The 19,837-nt window shown below is 43.5% G+C and overlaps 1 protein-coding gene across 1 annotated transcript; it reads left to right on the forward strand.

Moving 5' to 3' along the window:
• The first annotated feature begins 1,909 nt into the window (after positions 1-1,909).
• On the forward strand, positions 1,910-16,781 carry KLHL42 (kelch like family member 42). The gene is made up of 3 exons (XM_054631559.2): positions 1,910-2,942; positions 9,823-10,016; positions 13,581-16,781. The coding sequence occupies exons 1-3, from the start codon at positions 2,038-2,040 to the stop codon at positions 14,030-14,032; spliced, it is 1,551 nt and encodes a 516-aa protein (XP_054487534.2). The 5' UTR covers positions 1,910-2,037; the 3' UTR covers positions 14,033-16,781.
• The last annotated feature ends 3,056 nt before the right edge of the window (positions 16,782-19,837 follow it).

The raw sequence follows: 19,837 nt of genomic DNA on the forward strand, positions 1-19,837 counted from the left end.
GAAAAAAGCATTCACCAATTAGGAGCTAACTTACAAATCCATGAAACATAAGAGACTCCAAAGCAGATGTCTAAAGATGGCAATCCTGCTGTATTCCAACAGGACAGCTTGCTGGCCATGCCAAACATGAGATCTCTGTTTTCCTCGGGAGTAATCATGATTGCAATTGCTTGAAATGCCTGCCTGTGGGAATTAAAGGACAAGAAGGAATTAAGGGTTGGACTCCTACTGAGGGGTTGAGACACTTGTGTGGAATAATCTTTTGAAGGCTGATCCTGAAGCAGAGAAAAAAAACAGCCAAATGCTCACACTTTAACTAGGTGTAAGAAACTCAAAAAGCAAAATGTTGTGGTGCTTTATTAAGAACAGAAGACAGGAAAATGGAATTTGAGTATTAATTAAATAATGAGGAAGACTGAAAGAGGAACACAAACCAAGCAAACAATGAAACACATCAGTAGGAAAGAGAAGGTGAGAGGTGATAGTGACCCAGCTAGTGAAGAGACCTCTTTTGGTCTGGTCGACATCCCATAGAAAAGGATTTCAGAACATGAAATGGGCCCCTCAAAAGCAAGATGATGAAGATGCTTTGAAGTGGGGTAGAAAACAAACACCTGCAGAAATCTACTTCACCTCAAAAAATGCTTTTCTAAAAGTCAGCAGAAAAGAACACCTGTAACTGAGATTGACATTTGTGTCATCTCCATGGGCTAGAGTTAAGATCAACAAAACAGTGATAAAGGATCACAATGCTAAAAAGTAAACAACCCTGTCTTCCTTAAAAGAGAGGGATAAAACCCCACAAAACAGACTAATACCATTTAAATGTTTTAATAGTGGGGAGTGAAAATCCTTTCTGAGCACTGAAAATAGGGAGTTGTCTGAAAACTAAGCAAGCTGTACAAACTGGACATGAGTCACACTACTGCTAAAGGGAAAGAGCTTCTATGGTCTGCAGTATCCGAAGGAAATGTCTTTATAAAGATAAAAAATATATTTTGAACATCTTTATAGTACATATCAGCATGTAAGAACACACGCATGGCAGACTTCCCATCTGTTTTGGCAGATGGTAGGGTTTTTTAAAATAAAGGACTGTTATTGTGCTTGAAGAATGTAACAAGGCAAACAGCAAATCTATCATTTTACTCTTGCCCAAGATGCTCAGTTTGCTCTTTCCTTGTTCATGTCAAACAAATTCAGGGCTCAGTTGTTAATTTCCTCTTTCCTTGTTCATGTCAAACAAAGTCAGGACCCTGGTACGTAGCCCGCTCCTGAGATGTCCTGTTCCAGGAACTCAGTGTAAATAGAAAAGGTGGAGCAGCAGAACAGGTTATGCAGCGTCTTCGCAGGGCAAACCAGGGGCTGAGACACGCAGGGAGCCGAGGGTCAGAGCAGAGTCCCGTATCGCACTTGCTATTCCCGGGTCCCTGTGATGCTCTGGCCGTGCAGGGGGAGCCCCGGGGGTTTCAGCTGGGGAAGGGATGCGGCAGAGAGGGGGATGCGATGGCACCAGGCTGGCTGTGCCGCTCACCCGCTGCTTTTTCCCTGCGCGAGTGCCTGGGGAATGCTGCCCCTGGCCAGGGATGCAGCGGTACATTTATGGCAAGGGGTTAGAGCTGCGGCTGCAGCTGCGATCCCGGCCCAAATCAGGAGAGGGGAGCACCAGGGGGGATCGCTGCGCCTCTGGGCTGTGCCCTGGAGCCCAGCACCGGCCTTTCCACCGTGCCCCGGACACCCACCCTGCCTGGGCCCGGGGGATGCCCTGACGGCCCCCCCGGCGGGCAGCGCCGGAGCGCTCAAACATTGCCTTTTTCGGGCTTTTTTTCTCTTTCCTCCCTGTGTGCGGTTGTTTTGTTTTGTTTTTTTTTTTTTTCGCTTCCTCTTGTCACTCCTTGCAGGGCCGGAGCGGCGGCAGCGCTCCCGGCATCCCGGGGCCGCTCCGCCCATCCCGGCTCGGCCCGGCCCGGCCGGCGGAGGAGGAGCCGGCGCGGCGGCTCCGGCCGGGCTGAGGCGCGGCCGGGCCCGCGGTGAGCGATGTCCCTGGCGGAGCGGCGGCGGCGGCGGCAGCAGGAGGAGGAAGAGGAGCGGGAAGGGGAAGCAGGGGATGGGGCCGGCGCCGGGGAGGAGGTGGTGCAGATCCGGCTGGGGGACAAGTGCTACCCGGTGTGCAAGAGGAAGCTGATCGAGCAGAGCGACTATTTCCGAGCGCTCTACCGCTCGGGCATGCGGGAGGCAGGGCAGGGCCAGGAGGAGCAGCTGCTGCGCGGGGGGCTGAGCGCCCTGGGGCTGGAGCTGGTGCTGGACTTCATCAACACGTCCTGCCTGGCCAGGCTGGAGCAGGAGGAGGGCGGCGAGGAGGAGCCGCCGCTGCTGGAGGAGCTGGTGGAGGCCGCGTCCTACCTGCAGGTCACGCCCCTGCTGCGGCTGCTGCTGTCGCAGGTGCGGCTGGGCAACTGCTTCGAGCTGCACCGCCTGGCGCAGGTGTACGGCCTGCAGGACCTGCACGACGCCTGCCTGGACTTCATGGCCGCCCACTACCACCAGGTGCTGCGCAGGCCCGACGCCCGCCCGCACCTCCTGCTGCCCCCGGCGCTGCAGCAGCAGCTGCGGGAGCGGCGCATGAGGGGCACGGCCACCCTGTTGCTGCTCGGGGACTTCATGGGCGCCTGCCCGCCGGGGCTGCCCGCCGGCTGTCACCCCGCGGGGGACGCGCCCTGGGCCATGCTCCGCTACGACGAGGAGGCGCAGCGGTGGCTGCCGCTGGCCAACAACCTGCCCGCCGACCTGGTGAGCGTCCGCGGCTACGGCTCGGCCACGCTGGACAATTACCTGTTCATCGTGGGCGGCTACCGCATCACCAGCCAGGAGATCTCGGCCGCGCACTGCTACAACCCGTGCCTGAACGAGTGGAGCCAGCTGGCCTCGATGAACCAGAAGAGGTAACCTGTGCTCCCTGGGCTACACGCGTGTCCCTGTCTGGTGTTGAGGTAGATCCTGTTCACTCACTCGCATGGCACTGGCTCAGCCTTAGGGATGCGATGCGGACCTGTCTGTGCTCTGAACCACCAAACAAACCCAATGAGAAAACTCCTTTCCCGCTTTCTTTTTGGTGTGTTGTAACTCCAGATAAGTGTGAAAAACGCCAATCACTTGTTTTTAAAATTTTAAAAGTTTAATAGTATTAAAATGGTTATAAAAATAGTAATACAATTAGAGTAATAAAAATTTGGACAAATTGAATTAGGACAATATGAGACAATAAAGACAAAGAGTTACGGATGGCCGGGTACCTTTTTTTGGGCAGCACAAGTCCCAAAAAGGACACCCATTAACCAAGAATTAACCCTTAAAAACAATAACCCGTTGCATATTCATACACTTCATACGTGATGCATAAATTCCATTCAAATACAGGATTCTGTCTGGTCATCGTCAGCTTCTTCCTCTGAATCCTAACAGCGCCTTCAAGGAGGGAAGAAGTTAGTTTCTTCTGATAAGAGGGCAATAAATTCTTTTTCTCTGAAAGATTTAGGTGTCCTGGGGCTGCTATCTGGTGCAAATACCTCATTCCTTTCTTTGAAAAAATCCCACTAACATAGTTCTTATTTTAACTACAAAAGTTACCTTTTAATTACAAGACTACATTTATCATGTTATTAAAATGTTAATACAGCACTACTAATCAATGCATCAGAATACATATGGTAAATATCTGCGTAGAGCCATATAATACACACTTTTCACATAAGTACGTGACAAGCTTTCCTGCTCTTAGCCGGGATGTGCAGGCTGTACCAGAGCTGGAGATGGCCAAAACCATTTAGTTACAGCAGTTGTCCATTTCATAAAAATCTGAATGTTTTGTAGGCCTGCACTTCAGGGAAATACCAGGAAAACGTCAGGAAGATGGTGAGAAGTTTCTCACTTGATGGGAATGTTTGGATCTGGGAATCATTCATCGTTTTGACAGTTTTTCTTTTTTACCTTTATCCTTTTGAACCGTTTACTGCACATTGATGTTTTAGTTTGCATTCAGAAGCACTTCAAGCATAATTTATACTTGAAAGAGTAATAGAGACCTAGCCTTGAGGAGCACCCAAGAAGGGAGGCCTTCTCCCTGGCCAAGGTTGTGGCTCCTCTACCTTAGCCACACTTAGGAGTTATCAAAACAAAGGCTTTCATTTCACTGAAACAAATTGGCTTTGTTTCCAACATGAACTTCCTCTTTTGTTTCCATTTTAGTAAAAGTATTTTAAATTTTATCTTTTCTCTCTGAAAAAGTAAGGAGGCCAAAATTCACTGTGGAATGGAAATCCTCTTCTCTGTGGAGTGAATAGAAAGAGCATTTATGCCAACCCAAGCCATTGGCATAAATGCTTTTGTCTGGGTAGTTAAACTGCAGCCTCTATTCCTGGCTCTATTTAGCTTTTGCCACCTAAACCCCTTCAAAACAGGAATTAGACCTAAAATTAAGTCTTTCCCATTTCATCCTTTTCCCCCCCACTTCTTGTATTGTGAGATTTTTTCTAAAATAACCACCTCCCTAATCAGTCATCGCAACTGATCAGAAACCATTTTTCTCAGGGTTTCTGACTGCTTGGAACGGCTCTGGGAAAAGTTTCATCTGTAAAAGGAATGTTTGGCTTTTAAGCACTACAAACACCTTTTCTTACAGAACTTTAATCTTAGAGGCTGAGCCTGTAGCAGAGTTCCCTGAGGTACTTGGGGAACAGAGATGTTTTAGCTAGCTTCATTTGACAGCAGGACCCGTGTGAACGGGGTTGGGAGCACTTGGGCTCACTAGAAAAGCAGGGTGGGGTCAGCCCACACAGTGTCTCCGATGGAAATTAACTTGATCACAGAAGCGCCGCATCGATCAAATCACGAGGTTCTGTTTCTGTGATGTCTACAGCAAGAGAGCTGTTACTGTGTATGTTGACTCTGCAACGTGGGTTTTTAAAAAATAACCTTTTCAAGGCCCTTTTTGCACCTTACAGTTTGTGTATTCAAACTCTAGATCAGCGTTTTTTCCTCCACACTTTCCCTTTTTTTGTTTTTGCTAGGATGTACAATCATTATACTTGAAATAAACAAACGTACTGTTTTCAATGGCATTGAACTTAATCTTCAAACCCATCAAAGTTGACAGCAAGGTGTTCCTTATGCTAGAATTTCACACTGGCCATTTACTGCAGAAAGACAGCAGGCAAATGGATATTTTTGGAATAATCTTAATTCCTAAATTCCATGGTAGTTATTGCAGGCCAAAAAGTCCCCAGAATTAAACCTGCAAAGTAGCAGTGAGGATGTTGTTCCCTGAGTACAGCTGACCCCTTCACAAAACACATTTCTGATTTTACCAACTTCACAGAGTCTCAGCTCTGCAGTTTAATTATTACTTTTTCTATCTGACATAACATGTTGGCTCCCTGATGACCTGCTTGGTGCTCCTGCAGGAGGGATGGCCTGTGCCCTAGGAGCCAGGAGCAGCACCATTTTTAACATGAGAGGTTTGCATGCTGCATTACCAGTGCTGATGCCTGTCTGCCACACATCTGTGCTGCAATTAGAGCTGCAGTTTGCTTGGCATTGTATTTTTAGTTTGTTATGATGTAGTAAAATAAGCAGGGTGGTTGCCCAGCCTTCTGCTTAGGAATTACAGCCATGTGACTGTCTGGCAAATGAATTTATGTCAGCTGATACAATTACATCCCATGGATGAAATTCGACATACCTTCAGGGAGGGCTCTAGTTTCCATTGAAGTTGGTTTGGATCTGGATTTGTCCTGCATGAGTGACTGCATGTGTTGGCCTCAAAGGAAGGCTGAGGAGTTATGGATATAATTTTGCTGCTCTACTCTTCGTATAAGAGCTTTCTATCCTAAACAAACCTTTCAAGTTCTATGGTGTTTCTATCATGAATTATTTCCATTGTTGTAATCTCCTCATGCTTAGATGAAACACTCCTAATTTACTTCCAAGTAGAAGACAAAAACCACCTGAATGTTTAGCAGCCATTCTGGTTTGGGTCTTCACTGTTGACTTTCTTTTTAGGTGTACAGTTCTTATTACTTTAGTTTCAAACTTTTTCACAATAGGCAAGTCCTGTATAATGTTCTTGTGATGCCCCCAGGAGCTTCAGAGAGTGTTATTCCCAATTTATGCATACCCAAGGGAGCTAAAATAATGTGCTCAGGCTCACCAAGGAAGCCTGTGGCTGAGCATGGAATTTCTCATCGTCTGAGTGCTAAATCCAGTGCTGATCACAAATAGTCCACAGCAGATCAGGTTTTCTAGACCTTTTCATTCCAAGCATGTTTCTGTACTTGGAATTCTCAAGAGAGAGAATGACCTGAACTTTTTAATAGAAGCAGCTCCATGTTAGTGTTGCCCAAGATCACTTGTGGTCTTTGGAGTCAAGAAGGTAACAAAGTGTTTCAGTAATGTCCTTGAATACCTTTCCAAACATTTTCTTTTTTTTTTTTTTTTTAAGTGAACACTGTCTGGTGAAATTTATTATTTAAAAACAACATACTCATAGGATTTCTACTGCATGTGCCAGTTATAGGTGTATATTCCCCTTCTGTTTTCCTTCAGAACCTTCCCACTCATGGCAGGTAAATCTTCCAGGCCTGGAAAACCCATGTAAGCCCAGGCTGGAATTATGCACATGGAATATGATTTTTGTAAGCAATCTGTACCTGAACTGCTGCCACTCTGAGGACTCTTACAGGAATGTAGGAGATGATGCTTCTGGGGAATGCTGCTTGTTCAGGAGACCTTCTCCTTCCTCATTTTTTACTGCTTTTTTTTAAAATTCACTCAAAATTCATCTGTGCTGGAAGAAAATAGACTTCAAAATTTTTTTAAGTTAGAACCATCCATACCTTACCACAAATGTATCACATACTTCTAAAGCTAAATGTTTGATGCAGTGTATTCTGTAAATTCACATAAGAAATATAAAAAAAGGGAAAAAGAACTCATTGGAAATATGTAAAATGCTTTGGAATTGCTCTGTAACTGTGCTTTTGTGGTTCTTTGTCTCTGTTGTAAGTTCTAGAGCTTTAACTCTAGAATAAAGAGGTCATGTGATTTTTGAGAAATTTTAAGGTTAAATTTGGCAGGAAGAAACAATGCTGGTTACTCCAGAGCTCATGTTCTGCAGCAAGACCTAGGCTACCTTGCAAATAAATACATATTTAACTTGCTCCTGAAATCCTCCAGCAGTGTAGATTCCAGCCTACACTGGAATCTTCCTCCCAGGCCTCTTGTTCCCATGTTTAGCCACCCCTCTGATCAGAAGGTCCTCCCCAGTAACTGGGCTAACTCTTTTTTGTGGTACACTAAGTGAGATTGTCAGTGAACAAAAACTGTGTGTGTCCTTCGTAGCTGCTGCCCCACGGGCTCCTGCAGACACACCTAGCACAGTGCAGAGCCATGGGGGGTTTGGGAAGCTGTGCAATGTTGTCCTGCATGCAGAAAGCCTCTCTGCTCCAGCTCCTTTGTGTGCATTGTTCTATTTTCCTTCCTTTGTGCACGCAGCGCTTTGCACTTTGTCGAGCGAAGAACGAATTTTGAGTGATGGTGAAACCCCACAGCTCCCTCTCACTGCTGTTCCTGGGCTCCTCTTCAGGGCAGCAGAAGACAGCTTGTACCTTGGCTTGTCCCAGCAAGAAGGGACAAGCCTGGTTTTTGGGAAGTACTTCTTGATCCCTCAGGTTTAGACAAGTCACAGGTGCGAGTGGAGCTCTGTGATGGTGGAATCTGACTGATTCGGCCCCGCTGTTTCCAGGCTGTAGTCCATGGAACAGTTGTTGATTGTGGAGAGCTGGCTGCCTGCTCAGTGTTTGCTTTCCTTGTTTCCAGCTGCTCCAACACATTGAAAGAGACTAAAAATGCACTAAGTATTTCCTAATGTGCACTCTCCATAAAGACACCTGCTGTTACTGGCATGGGAAGGTGAATGGCAGGAGTTTTTCATAACATATTGAGCCATTGTCCAAACTTTCATATGAAGTGTGCTGATGGATACTTGCAGCTACTTTTGAGTAAAATGAACCTTATTGTTAATGAATTCCATAAATCTGAGATACCTCTACTGAATGTCATCCATTTTAATGAGTGCTTGGAAGTGGTTAAATGACTGACACAAAGGTTTGTGGTCTCCTTTTAGAATATTTAAAGCTGAAAGTTGTGCTGTTTGTGTTTCAGTAGATAATTTTCCCAGTGGTTTTGCCCCTTTGTTAATTTGTGGAAATTTTTTCTCTGTCCTAACTTTTGCAATAAGTATATTGCTTTCAAAATCATAATGTTTTGCAAGTAGTTATCCTCATTTCATACCTGCTTTTGATTGCCATGTTATTATGGATTCTCTGAAATGGAAAGCATAATTGCTATTGAGGGAATATGAACAGACTGACCTAATCGTAGATGTCAGGGGAAAAAATAAGAATAAAAAGCAACTAATTCCTCCAAAGGAGCATTTTAGTTTCCAAAGCTGTATCAGGCTGACAAGAACAAAGTGATTCCATCTGGAAACAAATCGTTTTTCCAAATAGATTTAATAAAATAAATTGCAGGGCAGTTTGCAGCTAGGCAGGGTTGATTTTATCCAGACAAAACCCTGCAAAAGTACTTAGGGGTAAGTTTTGAATGTTGGTTTCCTGCAGGGTGGTACTCCCTTTGCTGCCCAGCAGGCCAGTGCAGGTCTGAAACACCATTTCAGTTTCACAGACATAACACAGTTCCCTGTTTGGCTTTGTGCTGAGCTGGTACACTCCAGGGACTGCCACACATCCAGTTAATTGGGATAGCAATGGTAAAATCTCAATTGGCTCAGCAGAAGAGAAGGAACAACCTTTCTAGGCAGTGAGACTGTTCCTGGGGAGAGGAAAAGCTCATCCTTTGTTAGACCAGCTGCCCTAGCTGGAAGGAAGAGCAGCATACAAGAGTTCTGTCTTCACATCCTCCAGGTTCTTCCTCCAGATCTGCACCTCTAACACCCATGGACCATTTGTTTCTGTCTGTGTTACCTTCAGGGTGTGAGATAGGAGACTTCTCATGCTTCCGAATTAGGAAGTTGCCCTGTGGCATGTGTGATTTTCGAGAGCATAGTGGAACAGACTAAGAAATAAATGACCCATTTGGAGGGCATTGCTCATGGGGTGCAATGTCATTTTTGTGCAGCTGTGGGTAGAATGTAATTTACAGCTAGATCTTGCTTCAGAGGATGTATTTAGTAGTTTGATGCTGAATAGGCTACAGAGGATTCTCTCTTCTTTCTTTTGCTGAACAGGATTCAATGTGTTCCACTATAAATTGCTTTTTTATTAGGGTTATTAAAGAGATTCCATAATATGGCTAAAACAAGTATGCATTCATAGGCATCCATCAAGCCTTGTTTGAAATTTCTGCAATTTTAACTGAAATTATATCTTTCTCTGTGTGTCCATGTAATTCACTTTTCTCTACCAGTGGCACATTGTTAAAAGCCTGATAAAAATGGCCTGTCTGCTGAGCACATTGGTTAACTGAGTATCTAGAGCTGAACTGGCACAGACTGAAATACGAAATAAAATATTCCTCAGTCTCAGCAGCATCATCAATACCTTTCAGACTGTCACTGGTTACTGTCCTGAGTAATTGCAGTGTAGTTACAGCATTTTGGCCTGGCACAGGAGAGTTCAGAGGCTGCAGATACCTCAAGCAGTGGTGCAAGCTGTGAATGAGTGTGTCAGAGCCTGGGTAGGAAAAACTTTCCTCTGTATTTCTGCACATGGATGCACCTCATTTCAGTGCTGCAATCTGTTCTTTCAGGTCCAACTTCAAGCTCCTGGCTGTCAGTGGAAAGCTCTATGCCATCGGTGGCCAGTCCCTTGCCAATGTGGAGTGCTACAACCCGGAGAATGACTGGTGGAATTTTGTGGCGTCTATGCCAAACCCTCTTGCAGAATTCTCAGCTTGTGAATGCAAGGGCAAGATCTACGTTATTGGAGGATACACTGCACGAGGTAACAAGTTTGCTGTTACTTCTTGTTGCTTTTTACCTGGTTGTTTCCAAGGCCCAGATAATTTTCTGCTGTTCTTCATGAAAGCTTTTGAACTCGTGTAGAAGGCCGCGTAATGCTGATTAAAACACATAGAAATAAATTGCTGGTAGAAAATTGTTGATGAAATAAACAAAACAAAACAATAGCTCTGTCAGTAAAGAATCAGGTGAGTTTTTCTTTTCAGAGCCTGTGTGGACCTGGGGCTCTGTTACTTGATGGGTACTTCAGCACCCAGCTTAGCCACTACCCCTTTTCTTAGATTTTGATCACACAGTAGATAGAAGTCTCAACAGGTGTACTTTGCTTGCTTTTTAAATACCTGGTTTAGACTGTCAGAAGGAAAAATTCATAGAAAATATCTTCCTGCCCTAGTATTTCTCATGTATTAGTAGATGTCATGGTCTTTTCACTACAGGACTTCAGTGTTTCACAGGCAAATACAAGTTATACCTTAATAATGGAAATGAATGATCAAAAGCAGAAGCAAGACCCAACACTTTCAGCTTAATTTCTATACCAAATTTTCTGTGGACACTCTACAGAGGAGAGGATTTGAAGTTTCATTCTCTTCTGACAATTACTTTTCTTTTATCTAGTCGGCAAATAAGTTCAGTTAATAAAAAAGCTTCCATTTGTTCATTCCTTAAGTACATAGTGCCATTTTTTGGGAGGAAGACATTTTCTCAGAGCTTTGGAAGTTAATTTTTTAAACATGTCAAATGTTCAGTATTTACCAGGATTCTGTAAGTTTGAATTTGGCCTTTGCCCACTTTAGTTGACCACAGCAGTTTTAAGGCTTTCTTTCCAAGCAGAGAAGGAAATTGGAAGACAGATCAGCTTTTACAGACAGTACTGCAATCAAAACTTAACTGATGTTAGAACAAGCTTCTAGTGTCTGAGCAGATTGGAGCCTCTGAATCATTTTAAAATTTATAAAAGACACACTGCCACCCCTTAAGGTCCTTCTGCTAATGAAAACCCTCAAGCACATTTTGTCCATACCATTCTGACCCAGAGCCTGGTGGTTTCTGTGAGGAAAATGTGCCTGTGTCTATATGGAGAGCTGTGCTGCACTGCACTGCAGTCCCAGTCCTCTGGTCACCCCAGGATCTGCTGGGGCCTCTGTGCTCCCTCATGGCCAGCACTGGGACTCTGAGATGTCTGGCATGAAACACTTGTTGTGCTGAGATGTCACATCCAAAGGGAAACATCCTGTGAGACAAGAGAACGAGGAGAAGGGGTTGAAACAGGTTAATGGGAAGCCTTATCTCTAAAAACCAGGGTTCGGGGTTTGGCATTTTTATCTAGAGAGAGAGAAAGAAGAGGTGAGGGGAAAAAGCTCTAATTTGCTTAAGAGTGCTACACAATTAGGGGAGGAGCAGCTTTTCTCCTACACCCTCTGCACTCTGCAAGTTCCTTTTCTGATACTTTTGCTTTCATCAGGCTGCCTAATCCTGGTGTCATGAAGAGGAAGATCAGCACATTGCTGATGCAGATCCCATTCCTTTAAAACTCCAGAACAAGGCATGTGCAGTCAGGATTGCTACCCTGTGTCAGCCTCCTGACTCAGTACTTGCTGCCTGTAGGTTTAACTAGCACATTTAGGCTTCTTTATAAATCCAGGATCACCGTGGACAACAAACACCTGTGCTTGCTATAAATAATTTCCTGAAGAAGGGTCTAGAATCAGTTTTTCTGTGACATCTTGGTAGCAGACTTAGACACCAGGATTGCCACAGTTACACTGGTGATTTTCCTTCTGAAGTATGCCAATGTCAGAAAGTGTTCAGACCTAAAGATATGAGAGACACTAAGGTTTATATGCTGGTTTGCTACCTTTACTATGTAAAACACATGCAGCAATTAATTTTTTTTTATTATGTTATTTTTAGTAACTTTTGGTGTTTCTGTATATACCTCAGTTTTGGTAGATTTTGTGGGCTGATTTTAAATTTGTGTAGAGCTTTCTCCTGAGACTGCACTTTCCAAGAAATGGTAGGATCTGGAATTTCCCACTATAAATTATAATGACACTTCTTGAATAGAGTCCTTCTCTTGAGTCTGCAGCCCTCACTTCTGAACCTAGATCCTAATAGAAATTCCATGTCAGGCACTGGAGTGTTCATATTTTGTGTTGTGGGTTTTGTTTTAGGGTTTTTTGTTGTTTCAGTGGATATAAAAGACCCAGGCTGTGGACTGAGCATGTGAGGGCCATGTTGCAATGGACTTCTATTTCATACACCTCCTCTCAAATAGCACATTTTCCAGGGGAAGTTTACTGCTATAGATAGTCATAAAACTTAATTGGGACTTCTCCTCCCCTTAATGAGTCAGAGAATGATAGGTTGTTTGTAGACAAAGGTCATCTATATGTAGAGCTGTAGTTTCACAGAGCACTGCCATGAAAATAATCAGGGTGCAAATGCTGGATGGAGCAGCACCTCCCTGATCATGCCACTGATGCACTTCATTCACGACAGTCCAGTTATATTTCTGGCTATTTATACCTGTGCCCTCACAGAACCTGTCAGTGTGTCCCTGTCTGCTCTTCCCCCTGGGAGCTCATCTGGAAGTAACCATGCAGGACAGACTGGTACCATGGAGGAGATTTAATAAAAGACCTGTCTAGAGTCTGCAAACCTGTTCCTGCTTGTCACTTGGGGTTGGATTTGAGCTCAGGTCTCCAGAGACTGGAGAGAGACTGAATTTATTGAGTCCTGTGCATTCTGTGATAATATAATGAAGCCTTGGGCACAGCCAGGGTCTTCACTGCACCATAAATCAGGGTGGCATTATGATGTTTTGTGGAATAACCCTATTGCAAACATGCACACACTGAGTTCTGAATTATGGAGATGATTTCCTGGTTCTTAGATGATTTCGACAATGCGTGTTTCTCTCTTTACAAGGTGCCCTTAGGTCATCCAGACCACTTGCTGAAATGTAATCAGCTTTACAAATTTTATTCCATAAAACTTTGGAACTGAAATGCGAAGTAGTGAAACATTAAAAGTAATGAAACATGAAAATGTAACTGAAACATGGACTGAAATGCGAAGTATCAGAGTTAAGCTTGGATGATAAATCATCACTTGGCAGCCATTAATGAAGTGTACTCTCTTCATGATAGTTTGATTCATCTGTGACCACTTCTGGAGATGAGAATATTGCTCCATTTCCCTCTTTATAAAAAAATACTTATATATCAATCAGAGACAAAATTAAGAGCATACGCTGAAAGGTAGGGATTAGATTCTGCTAAAATCTGCGGGCCCAGACAATTTACAGCATGTAATGTGCCAGAAGTAGCATCATTTTTGTCCTTTGTGCCAGGGAACAGAATGTTCAAAGTTTCTTGTCAAGGGTAAAGAGCTGCAGTTGTCAGTGATCGCCATTTCTCCCCTGGCTTGCCCTGCAAGTGCGTGAGCAATCTGCAGGAAAGGCTGGGAAAGGAAAGAAAAACACTCCCCCACAAGTGCCTTGTGACAGAATTATTGATTTGTGAATGTCTCCTCTCTGTTCCAGGCAGGAACATGAGCATCCTGCAGTACTGTCCCACTTCTGATTCCTGGACCAACTTGGAGCTGTGCGACGTGCACGTGCGCAAGCAGCAGATGCTGTCTGTGGAGGAGACCATCTACCTGGTGGGGGGCTGCATCCTGGACCTGGGACCCAGCCACAGATCCAGCCCCAGCGAGGACGTGCTGACCGTGCAGTCCTACAACATCGCCACCAAAGAGTGGCTCTACCTCAATGAGAACTCATCGAAATCCGGCCTTAACTTGACTTGCACGCTGCACAACGATGGAGTCTATATCTTGAGCAGGAATATTACTCTGTCCTCCAGCTTGGAGCAGCGGCTCTTCCTGAAGTACAACATCTTCACAGACACTTGGGAGACCCTGGGGCGCTTCCCAGCCTTTGGACAGAACATTCTGATCTGTTCTATGTATTTGCCTGATGGGCGAAAAGTGTAACAGCACCAGGGTTTTCTTTTCAGTTCATTAGTGGTTCTTTGATGAAATATTGCTGCCTCTGAATAATTCCATTTTCAGAATGTCATCTGGTTGCATAATGCAGGCATAAAATACTGATTCTGTTCTCTAAAAAGGTTTCATAATTCAGTATGAAGAGAAATGCTTCCAGAAACAGTTTGAAGATGGGGATTTGAAAATTTTACTAGTTTGGATTAAAATTTCACCAGGTATTGTTTGCAATTTAAACGTAAAATTATTGTGTTGGCAACTGATACAGGAGTTCCAAAGGCAAAAATGATCAGTCTGGTTTTATTCTTCATCTTAGTAGACAGCGTAGAACAAAACATACACATTTTAAAAGTGGAAATAATTCAATAAAGTAAATAATTAGTATAATCAAAATCACAACAGGATTTATTTATTTCAAAATACAGTTTTTACTTAAGCAATGTTCTGTCAAATGCGCACTGTTTCAGATTGTTTATACTATCTCATTTTTATTTCTTCCATGGCAGCAAGTGAAATTGTCAAAGGTGCCAGCAATTGGGATCCTATCAAGAACTTTCTCTGAATTATTTGTAGTGCAATGCTTTGCCAGGGACTGGTAGGAGTTACTTAGAGACTACAGTCACTGATTGGAAAGTAGATGCTCCTTTAATGGAAGTTGGCAGCATTTCTTGCTGCTATTAAGATAGAGGTAAAAAGGCTCTTTATTCAAAGGGTGGAGTTTCCTAATTGTCATAAAGGTTTGAGTCTTAGTTACCTTGTTGTGTTCTGTGGTACTTAAAAGTGACTTTTAAAGATCAAATTGCAGTGGCAGCAAGCTGTGTGTCGTGAAGATGTCCCTGAGCACATGCAGGGGTGATCCTGCTCCAGGCACATCCTGATTGGTAACACTCCTGTGGGACATGCATGGAAGGCTTGGCTCTCATAAATGATTCCCTGAACACATCCCCCAGAGCAGGGACATGTGAGTGTTGGCTCTTTCTTGTGTCGCCAGGGAAGGTTGCCTCAGGTTTGCCACCCAATGCTGTACTTGTGTAAAGGGCACTGTAAGGTGGTCACTGTGAGCTCTCCTCTGTGGGGATCCTGCAGTGGATACTGCAGGAGCTTCTCCCAGTTCCTGCCTCTTGCCTGACAGAATTGCAGCCACAATTGGCCCCTTTTCTCCTTGTAGCTCACAAGTGAAAAAGGTCTGCTTGAGGAGCCTGCCCAGCTCTGGAGAGTGTGTCCTCACAACAAGGAGAGGAGAAGCTCTGGGTCACCATGAGAAGAGCCAGGTTAGACATGTGCTAAACACATTGCAGGGATGCTGGTTCTGTGCCAGCTGTTCATTCATATGGGATTTAAAGCACCTCAACACATTCCTAATGTGTTGACATGTAATTTTTGTTTCTTCATTAGAATTCAGGAATCTGAATCTTTTGAAAACAGGGGTCTGTTGTACAGAGGATGGGGCAGCAATGGTTCCCTCAGGGTCCTTGTAACTCCTTGCTTTTCTACAGTTTTGAATGAAATCTGTTCTTGCTAAAGGGTTATCAGTCTTAAAGTGCCTTGCCAATCACTGCTCACACATTAATCTTGGTGCTTCCAATCACCTGTAGCAAGCCAAACAGAAAATCCCAGTAAACTTCTCCAGAATGAGGGCATTTGTTTTTGAATACTTTCAGGTTGAAACCAACCACAACACAAGGTATTTTGGATGTCTGAGATTTACCTTTTTGAGTGGAACTTTTGCAGCCTGGTGGAGAATGTCCTGCCTCAGCCCAAACTGGTGCTTGCCACTCAGCTCTGTATGACTTCAATTAGCTAAGTCCATGTTGATGTGTTTTTATTTCCTTTGAAGGCATTGTGTAACTGCTGTGTTTTGACAGCAGTATCAGACCACACAATTACTCTTCTGCAATGAAGCAATTAGGTGATTTTCATAAGATGCTTTTTCCAGAAGTGTTTCAGAATAAATATAAGCAGGGTGCCATTGCCTGGTGATAAATTATCTCAGTCACGTTATGCTACTTGCTTTCCTAAATTTTCAGTTCCAGATTCAGTACTCTATAGTCAACTGTGACCAGTGTTGGTGGAGGGAATCACATCCAAGTCACAATATTCTCTTTCCTAGCAAATTAACCAAGAAACCCTGTCACTCTTGGGTTTGCAGTGGGGTGTATCAAATCAAGACCCTTCAAACCCATTCATTTCTTAGTGCAGTCATAATTCCAAAAACTATGACATCATCTTCTTGGTGTGATTGCTCTTTTTCAGAAGAGGCCTTTCCACGCTGGGTTTGTCTTGGTTTCAACTTCCAGCAATCAAGTGACCACCTTGAAAACCTCAAATGCAGAAGACAAATCTGTGTCTGACCATAAATGCAGTCAGACCCTTTTGTCAGTCCATGGTGCAAATGCCTCCTACACTGACATCTGGCAGTACTGCAGTCACAAATCAAAACTGGTGTTTAATTTGGTGGTAGCATTAATTAGTGTAAGAATCTAAATGTACTCCATTACTATAGGCTGAAATAAAAATAAATGCTTTTTTTTAAACAAAATGCTTTACAGAAAAGTATGCAGTGTGTGTGGCCCCATACCTCAGGAAAGAAACCAAATACTGTAATGAGTGTCTCGTGCCCTGTTTATTTTCTTTCTATCAGTTTTATACTTCATATTTACTTTTTATATTTTGGGGCAAGGAATAGTGTCTGAGAGCCACTAACAGAATAATTAAAACACTACTTTTTAGCCAGTGGAAATGTTCAGTGATCTGGTGTGCTCTCCTTTCTCTGGTGGTGGGAGGAAATTTGAAATTTCTTGATTTTAGAAGTAGACATAGAGTCCTTGCAGTGTGATCAACTGGAAATTTCTCTGTTGCCCTCATGTTGCTCCAAACTCACCATGTGGGCTTGGAGAGATCCTTCCTGCTCCTGGCACCTGCATCTCCAAAAGATAGTGAGGAGGGATGTTCATCTTGTGGGAACACAAGGGTCATCTGGTATGTAGTGTTTTGAAAGAGTTCCTGAGCATGTGAAGTACATTTGTCCTCAGTGCTGTCACTGCCACTTCCTTGGCTAGTCAGACCGCTTCAGCAAGTGCTAATTACTTCAACCTCTGCTAATTACCTCTAATTTGAACTAATGGCTCTTTCCAGCCTGTTTCTTTCATTCCTTCTTTCTTTTTTTTTTCTATTTGGTCACCCAACAGTCTGTAGTTCATCTAAGTTTCCTGGTCTTGCTGTTCCCAAGTCTGTATACAACCTCCCGACTGCTGCTTTCCTGCTGTGTCTGGGTTATCCAGTGCTTTATGTCTCCACTATTTGTCTTCTCTGCCTCATGGACCAGTTCCCTGTGATACTGACCAGCAAAAGCTGACTATGGTAGAGGATGATCCCGAGTTGAAAGAAAGAACAGCAGCCCCCAAAGTCCTGGGGGAGGAGTAAAAGGAAAACTCTGGGAACTCAGTCCCTCCTCGTAAAATGCAGAAGCATTTGAGAAGGTTGCTCACATCAAGGCTAAGAGGGAGCATAAAAGTTTCTTCCTTTCTGGGAATGGTTTGTGGTTTTCAATGTGAAATAAGAGTTGTGTGGGGCTTAAGTTTAATCTCTCTGGCTGCTTTCCATGGGTTTCCCTTTCTGCCCCGTCGGCCGACCTCTCTTGAGCTTAATATCTGTGTTTTACATTCTTTGAGGATTTTGCCTTTCTACATCAGTGTCCAGCCCATTTTGCTGAAATCATATGCTAGCAGTTTGTTGGTTGTTTCTGTGTGTTGCTCTTCTTTTCACACTCATCTGTGTCTGTCACAAAGTAGTTTGTAATTCAGGTGTAACCTTTTCACTTAGTCAATTTTGGGCTCTGGGAAGAGAAACCTCCAAAGCTACAAATGTTCAGTTTCCTTTCATCCTCATTTCAGTGAGAAGTGATGCTGCAGGCACTCAGTTTGTGGGAATTGGTCTGTGTCCGTGACAGGATGGAGAACGGAGGGCACGGAGTGTAATAACATTTTTTGTTTATTTAACACATAACATGCTCAAAGCCCCCCATGTGCAGAAGTTACTCCTCCCTGCCATCCCTGTGAGGGAAGATACACTCTGTAACGGGTGTTAAACCAGAGACACCCTTGGAACAGCTGTTGGCAAGACCAGCAAATTTATAGGTGTTCATCAAGAGCCCTCCTCAGAGGGCAGAAGCTGTCAGAGTGTGTGGATAAATTGATTTTGCACTTAGAGCAGTGACCAAAGGGTGGCTCCCTAGCCCCACAGTAAGGCTTAGGAGCCAGAGCTCATGCTCTCAGACAGAAAATTTAAACCCCTTTACAGTCATTCTCGGACTGTGGTTTCCATCTAACCAGCTTTGAGCCTAGTTTAGTACAACCTCTGGGTTGGTTTTGTTATCTTTTTATTTCCTGAGAAGGAGAGTGGAGTTGGGAAAAGGAGTCTGGATTTTGTGAACTGATAGGGATCATGTATTCACAGATTTAAAATCACTCTCCCAGTTATACATGCTATATGGATTATTTTCTAAAAGCAGTGACATTACCAGTAAGCACATGCTGTTATCCTGTGAATATCAGTGTTGTCTAAAGTAAGATTTGGTTTCTTTTTTGCAATTAGAAGAGCAAACCATTGCAATTCCCGTATTTTTCTAGTGGAAGGCTGATTATACAGGGTCCAGTTTTAGAGTGCCCAGTTACATCATGTGCTGAACATCTTCAACCTATAAATGCTTCAAGAGGAGAGAAAGACATTCAGCACCTTAGCAAAGATGTTTCCTGTTTGTTGGTACTTAGACCATCACTTAAGATTGAGCAGTGAATACAAACTCTGAATCATCCCTCCCTCCCTCCTTCCACTTTTCAGCTGAAATTTATGATTATTCACTCAGGTGATTTTCCACTCTCTGATATTTTCCAGGTGTATTAAGTGGTGTGTCTTGTGATAAGAACACCTTTTATAAATAATTTTCAGCATCTCCAAAATTACTTTCTGGTAAACTCTATAAACTCTATAAACTTTCTGGTTTATAAGTCATGCTTTTATTAGGCATGCTTTGAAAAATGGTTTTGTAGAATTTTGAGTACTTTTCTGTACTTAGTATTGAAAATATCAGGGATTTCAACGGTGTAAGGGCAGGGAAATATCTGTAGCTCTTCAAGGGCACGACTTCAGCTGTGCAAGGTCTGAAATGTAAAATGTGTCATTACTTCATTTCCTCTGAAACTTTTTCTAATTTGCAGTTAACTAATTTAATTGAGTTAATTTACTAATTTTAAGTTTTACAGCATTCACTGAAGTTAAAACACTTTTGATTGAGCAGTGGTTTTGGAGGTGGTGTTAAAAGGGCTCTGTATTCATCTTTGGATATTGTTATTACCATTTACTTTTTCTACTGGGGCCATTATAATTGTCTGGTATCCCACTGAATCCCTTTTCATTTGGTTGTAAGGGAAGTTTTTGCCCACAGGTAGGGCCTTGATTTATTATGAAGACCAGAGCTGTGTTATTTGAGAAAGTGTATTTTGAAGCTGTAAATTATTGATTGATGATAACTGCAGTGAAGCCCAGAAATACATGATTTTGGGTGGTAGGGGTGGAGATTAAGCTAGGAAAGAGATGCTTAGGGACAGCCACTCTTTAATGTCCAGGCATAAGTAGTTTTCAATTGCAGAAGCAGACAGAAATGGTTTTAAAATAACAACTCCTTTTTACCTCTCCCCATCTCTTCTGCTGCAGCCCAAACCTTCCCAGTCACAGTAATTTGTGGCAAGACATCTGTACTTGAAAGAGAATGTTGGTAGTGAGGTAGGAATGTGCTGC

This window comes from Agelaius phoeniceus, chromosome 5 (genome assembly GCF_051311805.1).
Source record: "Agelaius phoeniceus isolate bAgePho1 chromosome 5, bAgePho1.hap1, whole genome shotgun sequence".
NCBI lineage: Eukaryota > Metazoa > Chordata > Aves > Passeriformes > Icteridae > Agelaius > Agelaius phoeniceus.